The sequence below is a fragment of the Entelurus aequoreus genome, linkage group LG01 (assembly GCF_033978785.1).
Source record: "Entelurus aequoreus isolate RoL-2023_Sb linkage group LG01, RoL_Eaeq_v1.1, whole genome shotgun sequence".
In the NCBI taxonomy this organism is placed as follows: Eukaryota; Metazoa; Chordata; class Actinopteri; order Syngnathiformes; family Syngnathidae; genus Entelurus; species Entelurus aequoreus.
Window position 1 is genome coordinate 101,806,831 of NC_084731.1, and position 20,709 is coordinate 101,827,539.

Here is a 20,709-nt window from a genome sequence, read left to right on the forward strand (position 1 = left end):
TGGAAACATAATAAACGTCCACACCGTTAGATCATTCATAACATAATCATATAAAAAAATTTTTATCTCGCTCAGCACTTTCGTTATTTTCTGAAGCCTACACTCAAAAATTAAAGTGGCATGCCTAATTATCAAACTATTATTTTGTTAGTACTATCTTACCGAACCAGATGAATTGGAGCAGTGTATTATTTTTTCTTACGATTATTGCAATTGTTATGCCATCCATCCATCACATCCATTTTCCTCCGCTTATCTGAGGTCGGGTCGCGGTGGCAGCAGCCTAATACAGAGAAGCCCAGACTTCCCTCTCCCCAGCCACTTCGTCCAGCTCCTCCCGGCGTTCCCAGGCCAGCCGGGAGACATGGTCTTCCCAACGTGTCCTGGGTCTTCCCCGTGGCCTCACACCGGTCGGACGTGCCCTAAACACATCCCTAGGGAGGTGTTCGGGTGGCATCCTGACCAGATGCCTGAACCACCTCATCTGGCTCCTCTCAATGTGGAGGAGCAGCGGCTTTACTTTGAGCTCCTCCCGGATGACAGAGCTTCTCACCCTATCTCTAAGGGAGAGCCCCGCCACCCGGCGGAGGAAACTCATTTCGGCTGCTTGTACCCGTGATCTTGTCCGGAGGAAACTCATTTCGGCCGCTTGTACCCGTGATCTTGTCCTTTCGGTAATAACCCAAAGCTCATGACCATAGGTGAGGATGGGAACGTAGATCGACGGATCGATACAGCGTCCGCATTACTGAAGACAGCGCACCGATCCGCCTGTCGATCGCACAATCCACTCTTCTCTCACTCGTGAACAAGACTCCAAGGTACTTGAACTCCTCCACATGGGGCAAGATGGCACTCCACCCTTTTCCGGGCAAGAACCATGAACTCCGACTTGGAGGTGCTGATTCTCATCCCAGTTGCTTCACACTCGGCTGCGAACCGATTCAGCGAGAGCTGAAGATCCTGGCCAGATGAAGCCATCAGGACCACATCATCTGCAAAAAGCAGATGCAATTGTTATGCTTTCTTTTTAATTTTGGTGTGTTTTTCTATTATAATTGGCTTGCAAGAGCATGAACTTTAAATCATTTCATATCAGGAAAACAAAACCTCTGCACACACTACTAAGACTATAGCTAACTGTTTTACACGTCAAATTTGTCTTTCAGTGTCCATTGGTCCAAGCTATTTTCAACCGAAATGCTGAAGAAGTGACCTTTTTGTTGAGCCATAGAGAAGATGTCAATTCATTGGTAATCATTTTATCTTGTCATAATTTCTCTTGTGTGTTTATTTTCATGACATGAAGTTACATGATGTTTTAAGTAAGTTTCCATAATGTACCCCAAAGGACCTCGAACAAAGCACACCTCTTCACGCTGCTGCCTTTTTGGGCGACGTCCACATTATGGAACTTCTCATCACCGCGGGTAAATGAAATATCTAACTCAAAGGAATAAAAAAATTTTTAAATGATTAAAAGCACATTTTTGCTTTCTAACAGGTGCCAATGTTAATGCGAAGGACCAGGGGTTGCTGACTCCTTTACATCGAGCAGCTGCCTCCAGAAATGAAGTATGCTCCTTCATTTCAGGAGATAGTTGAAGAATCACAAGACTCTGACTGTATTTTCCACTTTCCCGTTCCTTTATTTTTCTTTGTACTCAGAGGGCTGTGGAGCTGCTCCTAAAGCACAGTGCAGAGGTCAACACACGGGACAAATTCTGGCATACGCCGTTACACATGGCGGCGGCAAACTGGGCTGTAGGCTGTGCTGAATCGCTAATACCTGATGTGTGCAGCCTGGATGTTTATGACCGATCAGGAAGAACACCTTTGCATCACGCCGCATACAGTGGACACAGAGAGGTACACTGTCCTGCAGATAATGTGTGCATGCTGATTGTTAAACCGCTGTAATTTTGTGTGCATTATTGGTGGACAATATTCTCTCTTTAACGGTGCCATATGTAATAATTTCATGTCAAGTCATCATTAAATAGCCCTGATTCGTCAAAAGGCATTAATAAATAATGTTTTTTTTCCCAATACCTTTATAACCGATAACAGTAGTTCAGCCGGGATATGCTCATTTCAAAATTAGATGTACAGCCCCGAAATCTTGTCCAATACAGTCTATGATCTTGTCTAACAAAGCTAGTATGTTCCTGCAACGAATGTTTAGTGTGATGGTGTTTAGCTCCTAGTTTTAATGCTTATAATGCTAGCCCGGTCAATGACACATGGACATAACGGGGGAAATATATGCCTGTTAGCCTGTATGTCGATGTGTCATTCAACTGACAGGGCAAAATATATTTTGGACAAATAAAACCTATGTGGATATGGGTAGTGTCAGTGCCTATTTCATTTTCAATATGCTGATACGGTGAGGAAACCATAGCACGTCTGTCATCATGGCAAGGTGAAAGGTATAGAGACAGCCAAATGACATGATAAAATAATTCCTCTTTGGTGTTTGCACATTGTGGACTACTTGTACCAAGTTATATGGCAATCTGAAAGGTTTAAAACAGTAGCCTATAGGCATACCTTGGTAAAATGTCTCCTCTTTCGTTTTGGGCGTATATTAGGCTGCTCTACTTATTTTCACCAGTATAACCATTGCTAGTGTTGGTTGTAGTTGGTTTAAGTCTTTGTTTTCTGATAGTACTGACAATAACCATATGATTGCCATTTGTTGTGATATTGTACGCAGGCATGACGTACTTCTTTCTGAAAATAGCCTCATTTCTTTGTAAAATGTGTTGGTTAGAGATTTGTTATTGGCAAAACGCTTGTCTATTCAGCTATTATGGTCCCAGCACCTCAACCCCTAGTAAGAGGCAGTGGGAGTTTGAAGTTCCTTGGAGTAGACCAGTCCATCGAGCTGGATTCGGCTGCATATCTGGCAACCTCAGTCAGGGGGAGGAGGAGTGGACTACAGAACTTTGACTGTTATTGCAGTACCATTTCTGGCCACATCATTACATATGGCACCTTTAATGAGTTCTATACTTTTAAATCTGCTTATACATTGTCAAGCTACAACTACTGTTTCAGAAAGTTACCTAGTGTTTTTCTTCCTGTAGATGGTGAACTTGCTTCTCAGCAAAGGTGCCAACGTCAGCACCAAAGATAAAAAAGAAAGGCAGCCGATTCACTGGGCTGCATATCTTGGTAAGAACAATCTTTTTGTATGAAGAATGCTGCATAAAAACTGATTGGATGCCAAAAAAAGTTTGGTCAGATATTTATTATTTATTGTTGCCTTTGACAACACCATTATTTCTACTTCAAAATCACCAAAAGTACAAAGCTCAAAATATGAAAAGCCTTCAGTAAAATTCTGGAGACTTCCCTGTGACCCACTAAGCACAAAGGTTACTGTTGTCCCGGCAACTAAAAATAAATGCATGCGGTACAATCTGCGCCTGTAGGGATAGGAGTTGTTTACCCCCGGTAATAACGTGATCACAAGTCAACAGCTCTGTTCTTGAGTGTTAACTCTCGTCCCAGCAGAGATCTTTTTTGATCTCTGATGTTTGTGTATCACATCCTAACTCCACACATAAATAGAAATAATAGCAGGCAGCTGTTGCCCAGAAAGGACAATGAGAGTAGTTCATAATGCTGGGGTGTGTTGTGATTTGGCAGACGCTTGGAGTTATTCTCGCCCATTTTTTTCTAGGACATTTGGACGTTGTGAAGATGCTGGTGTCTCACAGTGCAGACGTGACGTGCAAAGACAAACGCGGCTACACTGCGCTCCATGCTGCCGCCATCAGTGGACATGTAGACGTGGTCAAATATCTGCTGAGACTGGGAGTGGAGGTAAAGTGTCATTTTCTTTATTATTCTTTACAAAAACCTTCTCCATTTCCCCCCTTCAACTTTCAATTACTGTATTTTCACTAAATAAGAAATAAATGGAACATAATTACAGTAGGGTTGTACGGTATACCGGTACTAATAAAGTACCGCGATACTAATTGATTGAAATCGGTACTGTACTGCCTTTGAAAAGTACCGGTACCGTTTTTTCATCTGCGGTGGTGACGACAGAGCCGAGGCGCATGATGTTGAGTGTGTCAAAACGCACATACAAAGTGCATACAAACCATAACATCTTGGGAGGAAGAATGGCAAAAAACTACAATCCTACTGGTTAATAAAGAGGGTGTGTGAAGTACAATATGGAGGTATTTGGGCTTCAAAACTAACAATAAAGGTGACGCTTTAAACAAAGAAGCGCCACGCTTCAAGTGTTGCTTTAAAACACGCCTCGCCAAATGTGGCGATTAGTATTAGCACCTTTGCTTGAAACTTAGGTAAACGTTCAATGAACAATCAGATCTGCACAAGGAGTTATAAAGAGTGACAGGTAATAATGTAGTTGTTACACCTGTCTGCTGTTTGTCCGGTGCAGACTGTCGTCAAGGTCATGTACATAGTGTATATACCCGCCCCCCCATTTTTTTGTATATATTGTTTTTCAAATCACCTGACATGTATACTGTGTATATGTACATAATTTATCAATTTTTTAACGTACCGGTACTTTTTTATATACATGTTACAGGTTTTATATCTTTTATTATTGAATGTATCAAATGTGATGAATATTTAATGGACCACAATGGCAACAAGCCTTTTGGCTTTTTGTGCCATTCATTTGCCTTTTTAAAGCATTACATTTATTCAATTCTTTAAGATGTCAATAAACTTCTCAATCAATCAATCAAAGGAGCACAGACGTTCTGGGTCGATGTTTTCGTCGGGGGTAACCCTTCACTTTACAATGGGTCTGCTAAGCTCCGCTATCCGGTCAGAATTCGAGGGCGCCGATTTGTGACATTCTGGTTGCTTTATTATTAGTTTTGCAGGACACAGCCGGACCCGTTCATCACTCTACTGCGCAGAGCATGCACAACCTCTCCCTCTCTTTACTCGCCCACTGACTCATTGACGTCACTCACACAACACGTTGCTATTCTCACAAACACACATTCACTACTCTCATAAGTTAATTAGCTCCTCTGTTGTGCACATGTAGATACATAACATGTAGATACATAACATGTAGATGCATAACATGTAGATGCATAACATGTAGATGCATAACATGTATATAGATAACATGTAGATACATAACATGTAGATGCATAACATGTACTGTAGAGACATAACATGTAGATACATAACATGTAGATACATAACATGTAGATGCATAACATGTAGATGCATAACAGGTATATAGATGACATGTAGATGCATAACATGTACTGTTGAGACATAACATGTAGATACGTAGACGCGCACGCAGCTGCTTGGATTGATGCCAAATACAAGCAGAGTTAAGACCGCCAATCTAACGTCAACTGACGCAAGTAAAATGACTGAATTTGGCAACAAATTGCTACAATATGTGTGTTTTGCCTCCTACATGGCTTATCTGTGTACATTTATCCATAGTTTTGTTTTTAGTACTTACCAGGAGTGGCAACAATAAATCTTAAATTAAAGATTAAAGTACCAATGATTGTCACACACACACTAGATGTGGTGAAATTTGTCCTCTGCATTTGACCCATCCCCTTGGGGAGCAGTGGGCAGCAGCGGCGCCGAAATGATGTAATATTATGTTAATAAAGCTTTTTTACTATATTCTAAGTAGAGATGTCCGATAATATCGGGCTGCCGATATTATCGGCCAATAAATGCTTTAAAATGTAATATCGGAAATTATCGGTATCGGTTTCAAAATTATCGGTATCGGTTTCTTAAAGTAAAATGTATGACTTTTTAAAACGCTGCTGTGTACACAAACTTAGGGTGAAGTACAGAACACCAATAAACATTAAAGGCACTGCCTTGGCGTGACGGCCCAGTCACATAATATCTACGGCTTTTCACAATGCAAGGCGTACTTGGTCAATAGCCATACAGGTCACACTGAGGGTGGTCGTATAAACAACTTTAACACTGTTACAAATATGCGCCACACTGTGAACCCACACCAAACAAGAATGACAAACACATTTTGGGAGAACATCCGCACCGTAACACAACATAAACACAGCAGAACAAATACCCAGAACCCCTTGCAGCACCAACTCTTCCGGGACGCTACAATATACATATATGTGTGACATTATCATGTTTTTAAATTTTTGTTGCCAACAGGAGGTCAACGTTATTGACTTTGGGTTGTAGTTTCTTATTTCATGCAGCACTACATGCTCGTGTGTACGTATTAAAACACTCTCTGGTGATAAAAAAAGATCATGATGTAATTGTGCGCTATTTTTTAGAATAATACACTCGCCATAGTATGTCTGATATGTCACTGTTTATCGCTGTTAATTGGTTCTGGGCCTGACCGTGGTAAATGAATTTCCGCAAAGGAAGTAGAAATTATTAATCAAAAAATCTAATATTTTCATAGCGAGAGCGGAACAAAGCAACTGTTTATGACATTCTGAATACACTTTTTTAACATTATGAGAGCCCTCCAGACATGAAATAACACCCTTTAGTCACTTTTATACTTTTTTATTTCAATGTTGTAATTCTGCATGAGGCTGAGCCAATCAGTGGCCACGACACTGAACTGCGTGCTCTGATTAATTCGGTCTCACCGAGTGGCCAACATTACTGCAGCTATTGCACGATTTTGAGAAAAAAACTATTTGTGATATTTCTCTTCAAAATTTAATTTGCGATTGTTATATTTTATTCATTAAAATGCATAAAAGTGTGAAAATAATATCCATCAAAATTATACAGTTTTTATGACTTAATGTAATCAAAACTCCTTTCTGTAAGAAAATAATTAAATAAAAATGTAACCTCTTAAAGTGCATTTTTTTCCCCAGTTGAAAAAACAAAGTAGGACGTTTTTGTTTCTTGTCATCATGTAATCTTAACATTCTCGCTCATTCGTCCGTGTTGATGGGCTCATATTGCCCATCTGATAGGAAGCTGAAATAGTAACACAACAGGACATTTGGCATTGTAATCTTATTTTGGTCCTCCTAATTTTTGTTACTTTGCAGAGTCGCGAGTAGGGAGGGAGGTTCTCTGTCTGTGCTTCCTGTGCAGTGTTGGGTTAGTTACTGAAAACCAGTAACTAGTTACAGTTACTAGTTACTTTATTTCAAAAGTAACTCAGTTACTGAGTTACTTACACCAAAAAGTAATGTGTTACTGTGAAAAGTAACTATTTAGTTACTTCTTTTATTCCCCTTTTTTTTTTAAGGCTCCCTAATGCCCTTTTAGCCTTCATTTCAGTACTGTTATTGCACTGGAGAATAATACAATGTGTTGATCAACTTGACATGCATTTGCATCACTGAAATCTGCTAAGCAATGTGGTCTACATACAACACACAAAGACAAAAATAAGTTTCAAAGGGCCAATTTATTTCAGGCCAGAACAAATAAACTAAACTATTTTAAATAGCTGCAACATAATGGCACTTTACCTTTAACCTTAAGTAGATAGGATCTTTGATCCTAGACACAACTTACATTCAACTAAAATGTTATTCTCTTTGTGCTCGACAAAAGAAAAGTAGTGAGAATGTTAAGACACTCGACTTAAATGTTATTCTCTTTGTGCTCGACAAAAGAAAAGTAGTGAGAATGTTAAGACACTCGACTTCTGGCTTCACCATGATGTCTTGTTAGTTGTTATGAGAGTAGCGTATGTGTGTGTGTGTGTGTGTGTGTGGCCCTTTAAGATATGACAGCATGTGAGGTGAGTGACGTCAGTGAGTGAGTGGGCGAGAGAAGTGAGGGACCGGTGCTCTAGCTTGGTGGATGGCTGCGTCCAATAAAGTCACAAAGTTGCAACAAACCGCCGGGCTCGTCATTCACCCTCAGCTGTAAAGACCCACTGCCGGGTAAAGTGAAGGTTGTTAGCCCCGAAGTACATAGGCCCTGGAGGAACGTCTCCCCTGCACTCCTCAACTACGGTATGGGCGTCCCCCCCCCCCCACCCCCACCCACAGAAAGCACGCCTCTTCTTTTCCACCGCAGCGCTGTAAAAAACACACTCAGATTTTCTGTTTCTAGCTGATACTACATAAAAAATAACGTAAAATAACGCAGTAACGCATCATGTAGTAACGGTAACTGAGTTACTGAATATAAAAAATAACGCGTTAGATTACTAGTTACCGCCGAAACTAACGGCGGTAACGCGTTAGTCCCAACACTGTTCCTGTGTGCCCTCCAAGACAACGATTGTGAATGAGTGAAAAGAGGGCTCACTGCGTTCAGTCAATGCTACTGTTAAGTAAACGTGCTTAAGTGCTGAGAGCGAGGCACAGAGTGAGACCTCTTTTTCCATGTTTGAAGCGAGAGACGAACAAAAACGAGGCTCAACGATTCTGATTGGCCGACATGTCTGTCACTCAAATGGCGGTGACGACGGACAAAAAGAAAAAAACTTGCGGTTCTGTTATCGCACTAATTAAAACCTTGATGTCGATTAATCGTGCAACCCTATAGTGTAGTATTAATATTTTTAGTTAATTCAGACGTTTGTATGCTTGAAAGATGCTTAATTTGGGCCGAAAATACATGCCTAAAAAAAATCTGCGATAAAGTAAAGACGCATAAAAAGTTAAAATAAGATTTGGCAAGGGATGACTGTAATGATGAACAGGTGTGGTATGACCAAGTCTGTTGTGTGTATTAAGGTTAGGACGGGTGTCTGCAATCCGCGGCTCTCGAGCCACAAGCGGCTCTGTAGTACCGCCCTAGTGGCTCCCTGTAGCTTTTCAAAAATGTATGAAAATGGAAAAAGATGAGGGAAAAATAATAATTTTTGTTTCAATATGGTTTCTGTAAGAGGACAAACATGACACAAACCTTCCTAATTGTTAGAAATCCCACTGTTTATTTTAAAAATGCTTCACTGATGAGAGTATTTAGGGTGCGCCATTTTTTCCTACTAATTGTAGAAGTCCTTGAACGCACCGTAGTTTGTTTACATGTACAAACTTTCCTTGATGCTGCCACAGAAAGACAAGTTTTATGCCACTCCTTCTTTGTCTCTATTTGTCCATCAAACTTCTTATGCTGAATGCACAAAGGTGAGCTTTGTTGATGTTATTGACTTGTGTGGAGTGCTGATCAGGCATATTTGGTCTCTGCATGACTGCAAGCTCATCGATGCTAACATGCTATATATGTTAGCTATATGTACATAATGCATCATTAGGCCTCGTATTTAAGGTATATTAGAGCTCATTTTATTTGCAGTTTCCATTTCCTTTAACTTGAACACACACATCTTTGCCTTTGGCCATTCGAAGCCAGTAATTTCCAGGAGTTATCACACCCTCTGAAAAGCCTCCGTTTTAGTAATGTTTTCCAATGTTGTAAAAATGTGTAGAATAAATATTACATTTCAACATTTCTGTCATTGAAGATTTGTGTCAGCTTGCGACACATAGTCATTTTGATAGTAGGCTAATATAGACATTTACATCATGTGTTGTCTTCATTACAACACCTAGATAAGACTTTTAAAGTCCTTTTGATAGTAGTCTAAAATAGCTAATATAGGCACTCACATCATGTGTGGTATTCATTATAGCACTTATATAAGACTTTTAAAGTCATTTTGATAGTAGTTTAATATAGCTAATATAGATACTTACATAATGTGTTGTCTTCATTATACATTTATATAAGACTTTTAAAGTCATTTTGGTAATAGTCTAAAATAGCTAATATAGACACTTACATGATGTGTTGTCTTCATTATAACACTTATATAAGACTTTTAAAGTCATTTTGATAGTAGGCTAATATAGCTAATATAGACACTTACATCATGTATTGTCTTCATTATAACACTTATATAACACTTTTAAAGTCATTTTGATAGTAGTTTAATATAGCTAATATAGACACTTACACCATGTGTTGTCTTCATTATAACACTTGTATAAGACTTTTAAAGTCCTTTTGATAGTAGTCTAATATAGTTAATATAGACACTTACATCAGGTGTTATCTTCATTATAACACTTATATAAGACTTTTAAAGTAATTTTGATAGTAGGCTAATATAGACACATCATGTGTTGTCTTCATTTTAAGACTTTTAAAGTCATTTTGATAGTAGTCTAATATAGATCAAATAAACACTTACATCATGTGTTGTCTTCATTATAACACTTATATAAAGCTTTTAAAGTAATTTTGATAGTAGGCTAATACAGCTAATATAGACACTTACATCATATGTTGTTTCGTTATAACACTTATATAAGGCTTTACATTTTTTGCGGCTCCCGACAGATTTATTTTTGTATTTTTGGTCCAGTATGGCTCGTTAGGGTTCAGAAGCTGGGTTACAATGCCATCTGCTGGATGGAGTCAAAACAAAGAGCTACCCAGACTTTATAAATAAGACGGCAAATGATCTAAAAAAACAAACAAAACAAATCAGACACCAAATATTTTTTGGCAGTCCTAGAATGTCCTACAAATGTAAAAAGAAGTGAACTATTGCTTTACAATTGGAAGATAGCAAGTAGATGTTATCAAAGTGTAAAAAGGCGCTAGCCACGGTAAAATTTAAAAATGTTGATAATAAAAACCTATATTGACAATGGAGTTTTACTTCTTTTGATTTGAATCTTCACTTTCAGTATATGTTCTTCTTCTCTTTACCTCTCCAGTGGAAGCTTGGAGGTAATTATTTTATGCTGGCTAAACCAAGCTCCTCTGAGGTCATGTGACAGCCATGTGTTGCTCTTCTCCCTCCCAGGTGGACGAAGCCAACACGTATGGCAACACGGCGCTCCACATGGCCTGCCACACAGGCCAGGACGCCGTGGCCACCGAGCTGGTTAACTGCGGCGCCAACATCAACCAGCCCAACCAGCAGAGCAGCACGCCACTCCACCTGGCCGCCGCCTCCTCCAGCGGGGTGCCATGTGTTGAGCTGCTCATCAACAACGGCACCGACGTCAACATGCAGGTAAACACAAAATACGGGAGAACCGGGTTTTGCGAAGGCTTCTGACTGGTGAAATATTTCCCTGGACAGAACAAAGAAGGCAAGTGCCCTCTGCACATGGCTGCCATACATGGCCGCTTCACAGGCTCCCAGATTCTTATACAAAATGGTAACATGCAGTTGTCAGCATGCCTTGTCACTCAGAATAAAAATAACACAACGCCGTCCATTCTGCCGTTTCACAGGTAGTGAAATCGATTGTGTTGACATATACGGGAACACTCCTCTCCATGTGGCTGCCAGGTACGGTCAGGAGTTGTTGATCAGTACTCTGCTCACCAACGGCGCTGACAAAGCCAGGTGAGTGTCTTACAGTAGACGACAAAGCTCAAATCAATTATTTCAACAGTAATTGGGTACGGATGTAACAATAAACAGAATTAAAGGCCTACTGAAATGAATTTTTTTTATTTAAACGGGGATAGCAGATCCATTCTATGTGTCATACTTGATCATTTCGCGATATTGCCATATTTTTGCTGAAAGGATTTAGTAGAGAAAATCAACGATAAAGTTCGAAACTTTTGGTCGCTGATAAAAAAAGCCTTGCCTGTACCGGAAGTAGCGTGACGTCGCAGGTTGAAGGGCTTCTCACATTTCCCCATTGTTTACAATGCAGCGAGAGCGATTCGGACCGAGAAAGCGACGATTACCCCATTAATTTGAGCGAGGATGAAAGATTCGTGGATGAGGAACGTAAGAGTGAAGGACTAGAGTACAGTGCAGGACGTATCTTTTTTCGCTCTGACCGTAACTTAGGTACAAGGGCTCATTGGATTCCACACTTTCCTTTTGCTATTGTGGATCACGGATTTGTATTTTAAACCACCTCGGATATTATATCCTCTTGAAAATGAGAGTCGAGAATGCGAAATGGACTTTCACAGTGACTTTTATCTCCACGACAATACATCGGCGAAACACTTTAGCTACGGAGCTAACGTGATAGCATCGGGCTTAAATGTAGATAGAAACAAAAGAAATAAACCCCTGACTGGAAGGATAGACAGAAAATCAACAATACTATTAAACCATGGACATGTAACTACACGGTTAATGCTTTCCAGCCTGGCAAAGCTTAACAATGCTGTTGCTAACGACGCCATTGAAGCTAACTTAGCTACGGGACCTCGACAGAGCTATGCTAAAAACATTAGCTCTGCACCTACGCCAGCTCTCATCTGCTCATCACGACCCGTGCTCACCTGCCTTCCAGCGATCGACGGCGCGACGAAGGACTTCACCCGATCACCGATGCGGTCAGCGGCCCGGAGACGGAGGAAGTCAAGGTGAGGACAGCGGTGCGGCGGCGGGGGTTGTAGCTTTCGACGACACCCCGGCCGCCATCAGAGTCGGCAAGAAACATATATTTCCCCAAAGTTACGTACGTGACATGCACATAGCGCCACGCACGTACGGGCAAGCAATCAAATGTTTGGAAGCCAAAGCTGTACTCACGGTAGCGCGTCTGCTATCCATCTCAAAGTCCTCCTGGTTGTTTTGCTGTAGTCCGCTGCTAATACACCGATCCCACCTACAGCTTTCTTCTTTGCAGTCTTCATTGTTCATTAAACAAATTGCAAAAGATTCACCAACACAGATGTCCAGAATACTGTGGAATTTTTCAATGAAAACAGAGCTGTTTGTATTGGGACACAATGGTGTGCCAATACTTCCGTTCACTCCGTGACATTCACGCGCAGACGTCATCATACATAGACGTTTTCAACCGGAAGTTTAGCGGGAAATTTAAAATTGCACTTTATAAGTTAACCCGGCCGTATTGGCATGTGTTGCAATGTTAAGATTTCATCATTGATGTATAAACTTTCAGACTGCGTGGTCGGTAGTAGTGGGTTTCAGTAGGCCTTTAATGATAACTGTGCTAAAAGTCGCGACGCTTAGTGATGTGCAGATCCATACTGAAACATTTATTATTTATTTATTGTATTTTAATTTATTTATTTATTTTTGGTCATCAGTTCATGTAAATCTCAGGTGTCAAACTCAAGGCCCGGGGGCCGGATGTGGCCCGCCACTTCATTTTATTTGGCCCCCGAAAGCCTGGAAACAATATGTATCAATAAAGTACTGTAACTTTTCTAACTAAATGTATTTTCTCTTTCTATTTTGGGAGAAAAAATATATATATACTCCATGTAATTGCAAATGATGTTAACTTAAATATTGTCTAATTACGCAAAAATATATTATCAAACATTCAAACCATTTTTTAAATAGAAATAAATACTAATGATAAGGATTTCAAAGCAAGTTATCCGTCAAATTGTGCAACGTAAAAGTAGCAAAAGATTTCATTGTAAAATTGTGACATTTACTGTGGTTTTTACAGCATTTTTCTTTAAATGACAGTACTTTTTTTTTACTGTAAAACTGTGGTGCCGTTTTTGGCATACACTGAAAAATATACAGTTGTTGATTTGCTGTAAAAAATTAATTAAAAAACTGGCAGCTCAGGTGCCAAAATGTTACTGTAAAATTGCATTTTTTTTAATTTACTGTAAAAAAAAGCAAATGTAAATTTTACAGTAAAATTCTGGCAACTGAGCTGCCTTTTTTTAACCATAAAAACAGCAGTACTGTTTTTCCACTTACAGTAATATACACTAAATTTTGAGGTGAAATTATTGCGACTTACCATTTTTTTTACATTTTAGTTTTTAAAAAATCTACTAATAAAATGCATTAAAAAATTGTGTAATAATAGTATTCACTGTTAGAAGCCTCCCTCTAGGGCCAAACATAACTGCGATGTGGCCCTCAGTGAAAACGACTTTGACACCTCTGATGTAAACAGTACACTTCAAGTGCATAGCAGATAAATAAATAAAGTATCGGTTTACATTTCTTGACCAAAAAGGTATAGGCTTAAGCTAAAAGCGTATTCTGCCTACCCTTTCCACATTCACTTTGTACATGTCAAATAGAGAAAAGAAAAAAACAAAAACAAAAAATCGATCTTGAGATATATCTGTCAAAATCATAGTACTTGATCACATGCATTGTTAAGCATGTAAATACATGCATTTACCAATATATACATACTGTATATACGTACGTACAGTACAGTACAGTACAGGCCAAAAGTTGGGACACACCTTCTCATTCAATGCGTTTTCTTTATTTTCATGACTATTTACATTGTAGATTGTCACTGAAGGCATCAAAACTATGAATGAACACATGTGGAGTTATGTACTTAACAAAAAAAGGTGAAATAACTGAAAACATGTTTTTTATTCTAGTTTCTTCAAAATAGCCACCCTTTGCTCTGATTACTGCTTTGCACACTCTTGGCATTCTCTCGATGAGCTTCAAGAGGTAGTCACCTGAAATGGTTTTCACTTCACAGGTGTGCCTTATCAGGGTTGATTAGTGAAATGTCTTGCTTTATCAATGGGGTTGGGATTATCAGTTGTACTGTACAGTACAGGCCAAAAGTTTGGACACACCTTCTCATTTCAATGTGTTTTGTTTATTTTCATGACTATTTACATTGTAGATTGTCACTGAAGGCATCAAAACTATGACACCTGTGAAGTGAAAACCATTTCAGGTGACTATCTCTTGAAGCTCATCGAGAGAATACCAAGAGGGTGCGAAAAAGTAATTAGAGCACAAGGTGGCTATTTTGATGAAGCTAGAATATAAAACATGTTTTCAACTATGTCACCTTTTTTTGTGAAGTACATAACTCCTACATGTGTTCATTCATAGTTTTGATGTGACAATCGACAATGTAAATAGTCATGAAAATAAAGAAAACGCATTGAATGAGGAGAAGGTGTGTCCAAACTTTTGGCCTGTACTGTATGTGTATATATAATATAATTCTAGAGATTTCGCCAATCCTTTTAAACACTCTTTCTTTATTTAAAAATGACTCGCAAAAAATCTAGCATCTTTTCTAGTGTTTATGTAAAATATACTCGTGTTTAGAGACTACTTCTGTCACTTTGTGTCCACTATAAATAATTACATTCAGGGGAAACACTGATATTTTCTTCCATTTTGCACTTCCTGTGTTCCAATCACTTGGTGTTAAAAGTATGTTGGACTGTGGTTTGCAGACAGGGGGTTCACGGGATGCTTCCGTTACACTTGGCAGCACTCTACGGCTTTCCAGACTGCTGTCGCAAATTGCTTTCAAATGGTGAGAAGCACTTTCTCCACATTTTTTCACGGCACTTTTTAAAAATGCCTTACCTGCGTGTCTTCTAGGCCAGTATTACAACATCATGCAGTCGCCGACCAGCTGCCAGACGCCGTCTTTTGGATTCGATATAAATACAAAGGACGAACTTGGGATGACTTGTCTGCATGCCGTTGCCTCTGGAGGGTAAGAAAAGTGCTGTGTTGCACTGCCATGCTTGCAGTTCTGAAGGAACTTTTGTTTTGTGTTGGCAGTAATGTCGACTGTCTCAACCTGCTGATAAGTAGTGGCGCTGACCTGGATATAAAGGATCATTTGGGAAGGTAAAGGAACTTGTTGACAAGCAAACGTAGTCTTTGATGGGTTGTTATCGCTGTCTCCCGTTGTGGCTCCTAGATCTCCTTTGCACTATGCTGCCGCCAACGGTAAAAGCCAGTGTACAATCACACTGGTGAGAAGCGGCTCAGAGGTCAACGAGTTGGACCTAATGGGCTGCAGCCCTCTACACTACGCCGCTGCAGCACACACTTTCTTTGGGTGAGACATTTTGGGAATGCCGGCAACCGTCCCACAAAAACCAGTTGTTGTTGTTTTCATGTTGAGGTTTAAAAGTGTCCAACTTTGTGTTGCATACAGAGGGGAGCCAAGCACTGACTGTAATGCGGAAAAGGAAAAGGAAGCCTCGCTGTATGTCGCACATCTGTTGTGAGGTTAACCCAGCTGCAACAATTGGTTGATCTGGACAATCTAATAGGAAACAATTGCTGTATGGAAGTTCTGCCTTCATTTGGTTAACTTATTGGCCAATATTGACGGATTATTTTGTCTAAAGAAAAAGTAAGGCCAGCAACACTCGTGTCCTTCTAATAATTTTAATAAAAACTGCGCAGGCGCTGCCAAACACAGATCGGTTTCGAAAATGTCTTCGTCAGTGTGCAAATAATAGACAGAATGGAAAATTGTACAAAATAAATCAAAGACTCAGTACAGTATTATAGGAAAATAAATAAAGCAATACATTTTTTTTTATTAAACATGTTTTTAAGATTATTTTGTTGTCATTCTAAATAATATACAAGGATATTCAGTTTAAAGCACAAAGTGAAGTACGCAGACAAAAACCAACAACCAATAATCAATCAATCAATCAAAGTTTATTTATAGAGCCCTTAATCATAAATGTCTCAAAGGGCTGCACAAACCACCACAATATCCTCGGCTCAGACCCCACATCAGGGCAAGAAAAAACTCAACCCAATGGGAACAATGAGAAACTTTGGAAGAGACCGCATACCTCGGACCCCCCGCCCCATGCCAGCAGGGGGATCCTCTTGCATGCAGAGACGTCACCAATCGATGCACAGATGAGTGGTCCATCCCAGCTAGCACGTCCTTTGTGGAAACTGATCCGTGGCCACCTAATAAACCTCTCCACGCAGGAGAGGGGGGCAGAGCAGAAAAGAGAGACGGCAGATCAACCGGACTATAAAGGTTCTATTTAAAGGCTAGAGCAGGGGTCACCAACGCGGTGCCCGCGGGCACCAGGTCGCCCGTAAGGACCAGATGAGTCGCCCGCGGGCCTGTTCTAAAAAAAAAAAAAAAATTGTAATTTTTTTTTTTTTTTTTTTTTTTAATTAAATCTACATAGAAAAAACACAAGATACACTTTCAATCAGTGCATCAACCCAAACAACCTCCCCCATGCACACTCATCCACACCCACTCACACAAAAGGGGTTATTTCTTTCTGCTACCAATATTCTGGTTCCCACAACATAGACAACACGTCTGCAAGGGACACAGTCCCTGAAGCACACATGATTGTATAGGCTGCTGGTCCACTAACATTTTCATTAATTACTATTTTTTATGTAATTATTTTTATATTGTTTTACTTTCTTTTTTATCCAAGAAATGTTTTTTATTTATTTATCTTATTTTATTTTATTTTTTAAAAAAGGGCCTTATCTTCAACAGACCAGGTTGTCAATGAAATTAGATTTGTTTAAAGGGTTTTTTAAACCAGGCCAAGTCCAGATAATGTCCAAGTCGGACTCAGCAACACACACCTTCATTCATGTACACAGAAAAAAATTAGGGAACACAACAGATTGCATATAATTTATAAACAAAATTACATTTTCAAAATAAGCATTTATGTACAGTCCAGATTATGTCCAGGTCACTCAAATTAGGGAACACAACAACAGATATCATATAATCTATAAACATAATTATACTTTCAAAATAAGCCTTTGAGGACTTCTCATCTTTTTTTTAATGTTTTTTGGCATCATTATCGTTTTCAACCATGTAACTTTCCAAAGTTAGAAAATATTGAATAAATGTTTTAAAGAAAGTAATACTAAGTGAATATCTGTTTTTGGCCTTAAAAATAAACATTTTACAGAGTACTATAATTAAATTGACTAAATCATGATTGTCAATGAACTCTCCTAAAATAACAGAAACCACATTAAGCTTCATAAACAAACCAATCCTTAAACACATTTTTTCAACTTCCACCCAAAACAAAGACACAATATGACAATACCAAAACAAATGCAGGGTGGATTCAGGCTCCTGACAACAAAATCGGCAATCATCTGACTCTGTCATATTCCATAATTTTAACATTTTCCCTGTGGGTAAGAAGTTATAAATAATTTTAATTTGAAAATAACGATTTTGCACATCGATGGTGGTTTTATAGATTAGTTTGAATATGGCATCCCATGGCAACGGGCAGTCAAAAAAGTCCTCCCATTTTCCATTTGTGTTGTATGAGGCAGCCTTCAAAGATTTCTTTATTAAATACAAATTATATATTTTTCCATTTATTTTAGTTCCTTTTTGCCAACTAGAATTTCTTATTAGAGGTTTACAAACTAATAATTTAGTAGTTCCATAATTAATTATTTGTTTCCATCTTTTCCCAATTACTCCAGTTAGTTGATGAAATGAAAAGCTTGGGCAAGCATCACCATACATAGCTCTAAATTCATCATACTTCATAATTTTACCATTCTCATTGATAATATCATTGACAAAAATGATTCCTCTTTCAAACATATTTTTCCAAAAGAAAGGCTTTCCATCTATTACAATATTAGAGTTCATCCATATTAACTGCTGCAAAATATCGTCTCTTTTTTCTGGCACATAAAATTGAAAACACCACTATGAGTGGATTGTTTCCTTTATGAACCCCGCCATGTTTCCCAGCAGACTCTCTGGGAGGGGATCACTTGTAAAAAAGGATACAATTTCTTTTGATACAGTACATGTTTTTTGTCCAACAGGACATTTGTGTACCACTCAATGTTTAAATACATCTTTGGAACAATTGATGCTTTTAAAGACAGACACATAGCTTCAAGGTTGAGAAGTTTCAGGCCCCCATATTCATACTCTTTGTACAAAACCTTTCAAACACAGAACATGCCTCACTGATGCATATCTGCAAGACTCACTCAGAGTTGCAGTGTCAAGTTACACACCAGAGTACAACACACTAGTTAACAGCATGCAATGCCAGGCTTCCCACTAACTGACAAAGAAACAGATAACAGATTTGGTGTCCAGTTCAAAGTGTGACATGATTTAAAAATTGGAGAGTTTACTTTTGTATTTTACATGAGTTATTATTTGTACAAACATGGTGCAAAGTAATTCATGATTTGTTAAAAAATGTTAGTGACCAGCTAGTTAAAATGGGATATTGTGATTTCACAAGACTGTCTTAGAAGTGATCATTTGAAAATGTTCAATTTGAAAAATGTGCACTTAGAGAAAATATAAAAATAAAGTGTTGCATATTGATATTTATCTGTTTCTATATATATTTATTGTGAGAAATCATTAAGATGATCAGTGTTTCCACAAAGATAAATATCATTAATTATTAATAATAACAGAGTTAAAGGTAAATTGAGCAAATTGGCTACTTCTGGCAATTTATTTAAGTGTGTATCAAACTGGTAGCCCTTCACATTAATCAGTACCCAAGAAGTAGCCCTTGGTTTCAAAAAGGTTGGTGACCCCTGGGCTAGAGTATACAAATGAGTTTTAAGATGGGACTTAAATGCTTCTTCTGAGAACGAGATGTCGTTTCATGCCCACGTCGGTTTTTTTCTGCTGATAATGACGTAAACAAGGTATTGCGCCCAAATTAATAGAAAATGCTCGGTATGTGTGGTCTGACTAGGGCTGCACTGATTAGTTGACGTAATCGACAACATCAGTTATAGATATTAACCAACAAAGATTGTTCATGTGTACCCTATTGTTGCTGTAGCCAACTAATTGCAGCTAAATAACCCTGACAGTACTGGATACAAGATACTTGTCATGTTTACAGGACATCCTGCACTTTAGGTTTGTTGAATTATTTTTCACTGTCACGGTTCTATACTTTGTGTAATGAAGTAAAACCATTCTTTTCTCAGTCTTTCCTTTTTTTCGTTACAATTGAATTTACGTATATGGTGTTAAAACCAAGTCACAGACTCAACGTCAAACTCAATCGTGTACATCAGATCATAAGCAATAATCGCTTCACTCGTCGGCGAATCAGAAACATAATTGCTGATTAGTGGACTATTGAAATAATCGGTAGTTGCAGCCCATGACTCGTCTGATTCAGATTGCAAATATTTGCGAAACGGTAAGAGAGCCAATATTGAGCGTCTCTGGTTACCTTATTTAAATACGATAGATGTGCAAGTATGATCAAACACAGTTGTAGAACCACTGTTAAGTAAACACTTTAATTGTGACAAATAATTACGTCTCAGTTATGCGTGACTGTGTGGGTGTACCTAATATTGTGGCTGGTGATTCCATGATACAGCATGACTCCAGTTGCTGTAGGGCCCTTCATGTGACGTGTCTTTGTGTGCAGGTGTTTGGACTATCTGCTGGACAGTGGTGGAAACCCGACAGTAAAGAACACGAAAGGTTATAGTGCTGTGCACTATGCAGCAGCTTATGGTAATAAGCAGCACCTGGAACTGGTCAGTAGCACATTTTTTCATTTTAGGATTTGATTTGTATTCAAGCGATTTAATCCAATATCCTTATTTTTGAAGCTCCTGGAGATTTCTTTCAACTGTTTAGAAGAGGCTGAGAGTAATATTCCAGTTAGTCCACTGCACTTAGCTGTGAGTAGTTCAAAGGCAGCACTGCTTGTGGGACCATTGCCTTTTACAAAGCGTTGCTATGTCGACAGGCGTATTATGGTCACTGTGAGGCCCTGCGCCTGCTGTGTGAGACTTTGGTGAGTTTGGACGTACGAGACATCGAAGGCCAAACTGCCCTCCACCTGGCCGCTCTGAGAGGCTTCACCTCGTGTGTGGAGGTGCTGCTGGACCATCAAGCTTCCTGCTCACTGAAGGAGCACAAACACAAGCGGACAGCCCTCCATGCTGCAGGTGTGTGGAGAAAGGATTCCTGTTTTGGGTGTATTGATGTTCTATTGTCCTTGTTGTGT

The 20,709-nt window shown here is 39.1% G+C and overlaps 1 protein-coding gene across 1 annotated transcript in view; it reads left to right on the forward strand.

The window, feature by feature from the left end:
• The window catches only part of LOC133660670 (serine/threonine-protein phosphatase 6 regulatory ankyrin repeat subunit C-like), a 51,305-nt gene that overhangs the window by 386 nt on the left and 30,210 nt on the right, over positions 1-20,709 (forward strand). The window contains exons 2-18 of the mRNA XM_062064250.1: positions 1,170-1,253; positions 1,352-1,430; positions 1,505-1,575; positions 1,669-1,869; positions 3,093-3,180; positions 3,692-3,834; positions 10,793-11,005; positions 11,075-11,153; positions 11,230-11,344; positions 15,136-15,218; positions 15,287-15,404; positions 15,473-15,541; positions 15,615-15,755; positions 15,855-15,905; positions 20,122-20,233; positions 20,309-20,380; positions 20,449-20,650. Of these exons, the coding sequence (XP_061920234.1) occupies positions 1,170-1,253; positions 1,352-1,430; positions 1,505-1,575; positions 1,669-1,869; positions 3,093-3,180; positions 3,692-3,834; positions 10,793-11,005; positions 11,075-11,153; positions 11,230-11,344; positions 15,136-15,218; positions 15,287-15,404; positions 15,473-15,541; positions 15,615-15,755; positions 15,855-15,905; positions 20,122-20,233; positions 20,309-20,380; positions 20,449-20,650 (1,921 nt within the window). The remainder of the gene's footprint in view (positions 1-1,169; positions 1,254-1,351; positions 1,431-1,504; positions 1,576-1,668; positions 1,870-3,092; positions 3,181-3,691; positions 3,835-10,792; positions 11,006-11,074; positions 11,154-11,229; positions 11,345-15,135; positions 15,219-15,286; positions 15,405-15,472; positions 15,542-15,614; positions 15,756-15,854; positions 15,906-20,121; positions 20,234-20,308; positions 20,381-20,448; positions 20,651-20,709) is intronic.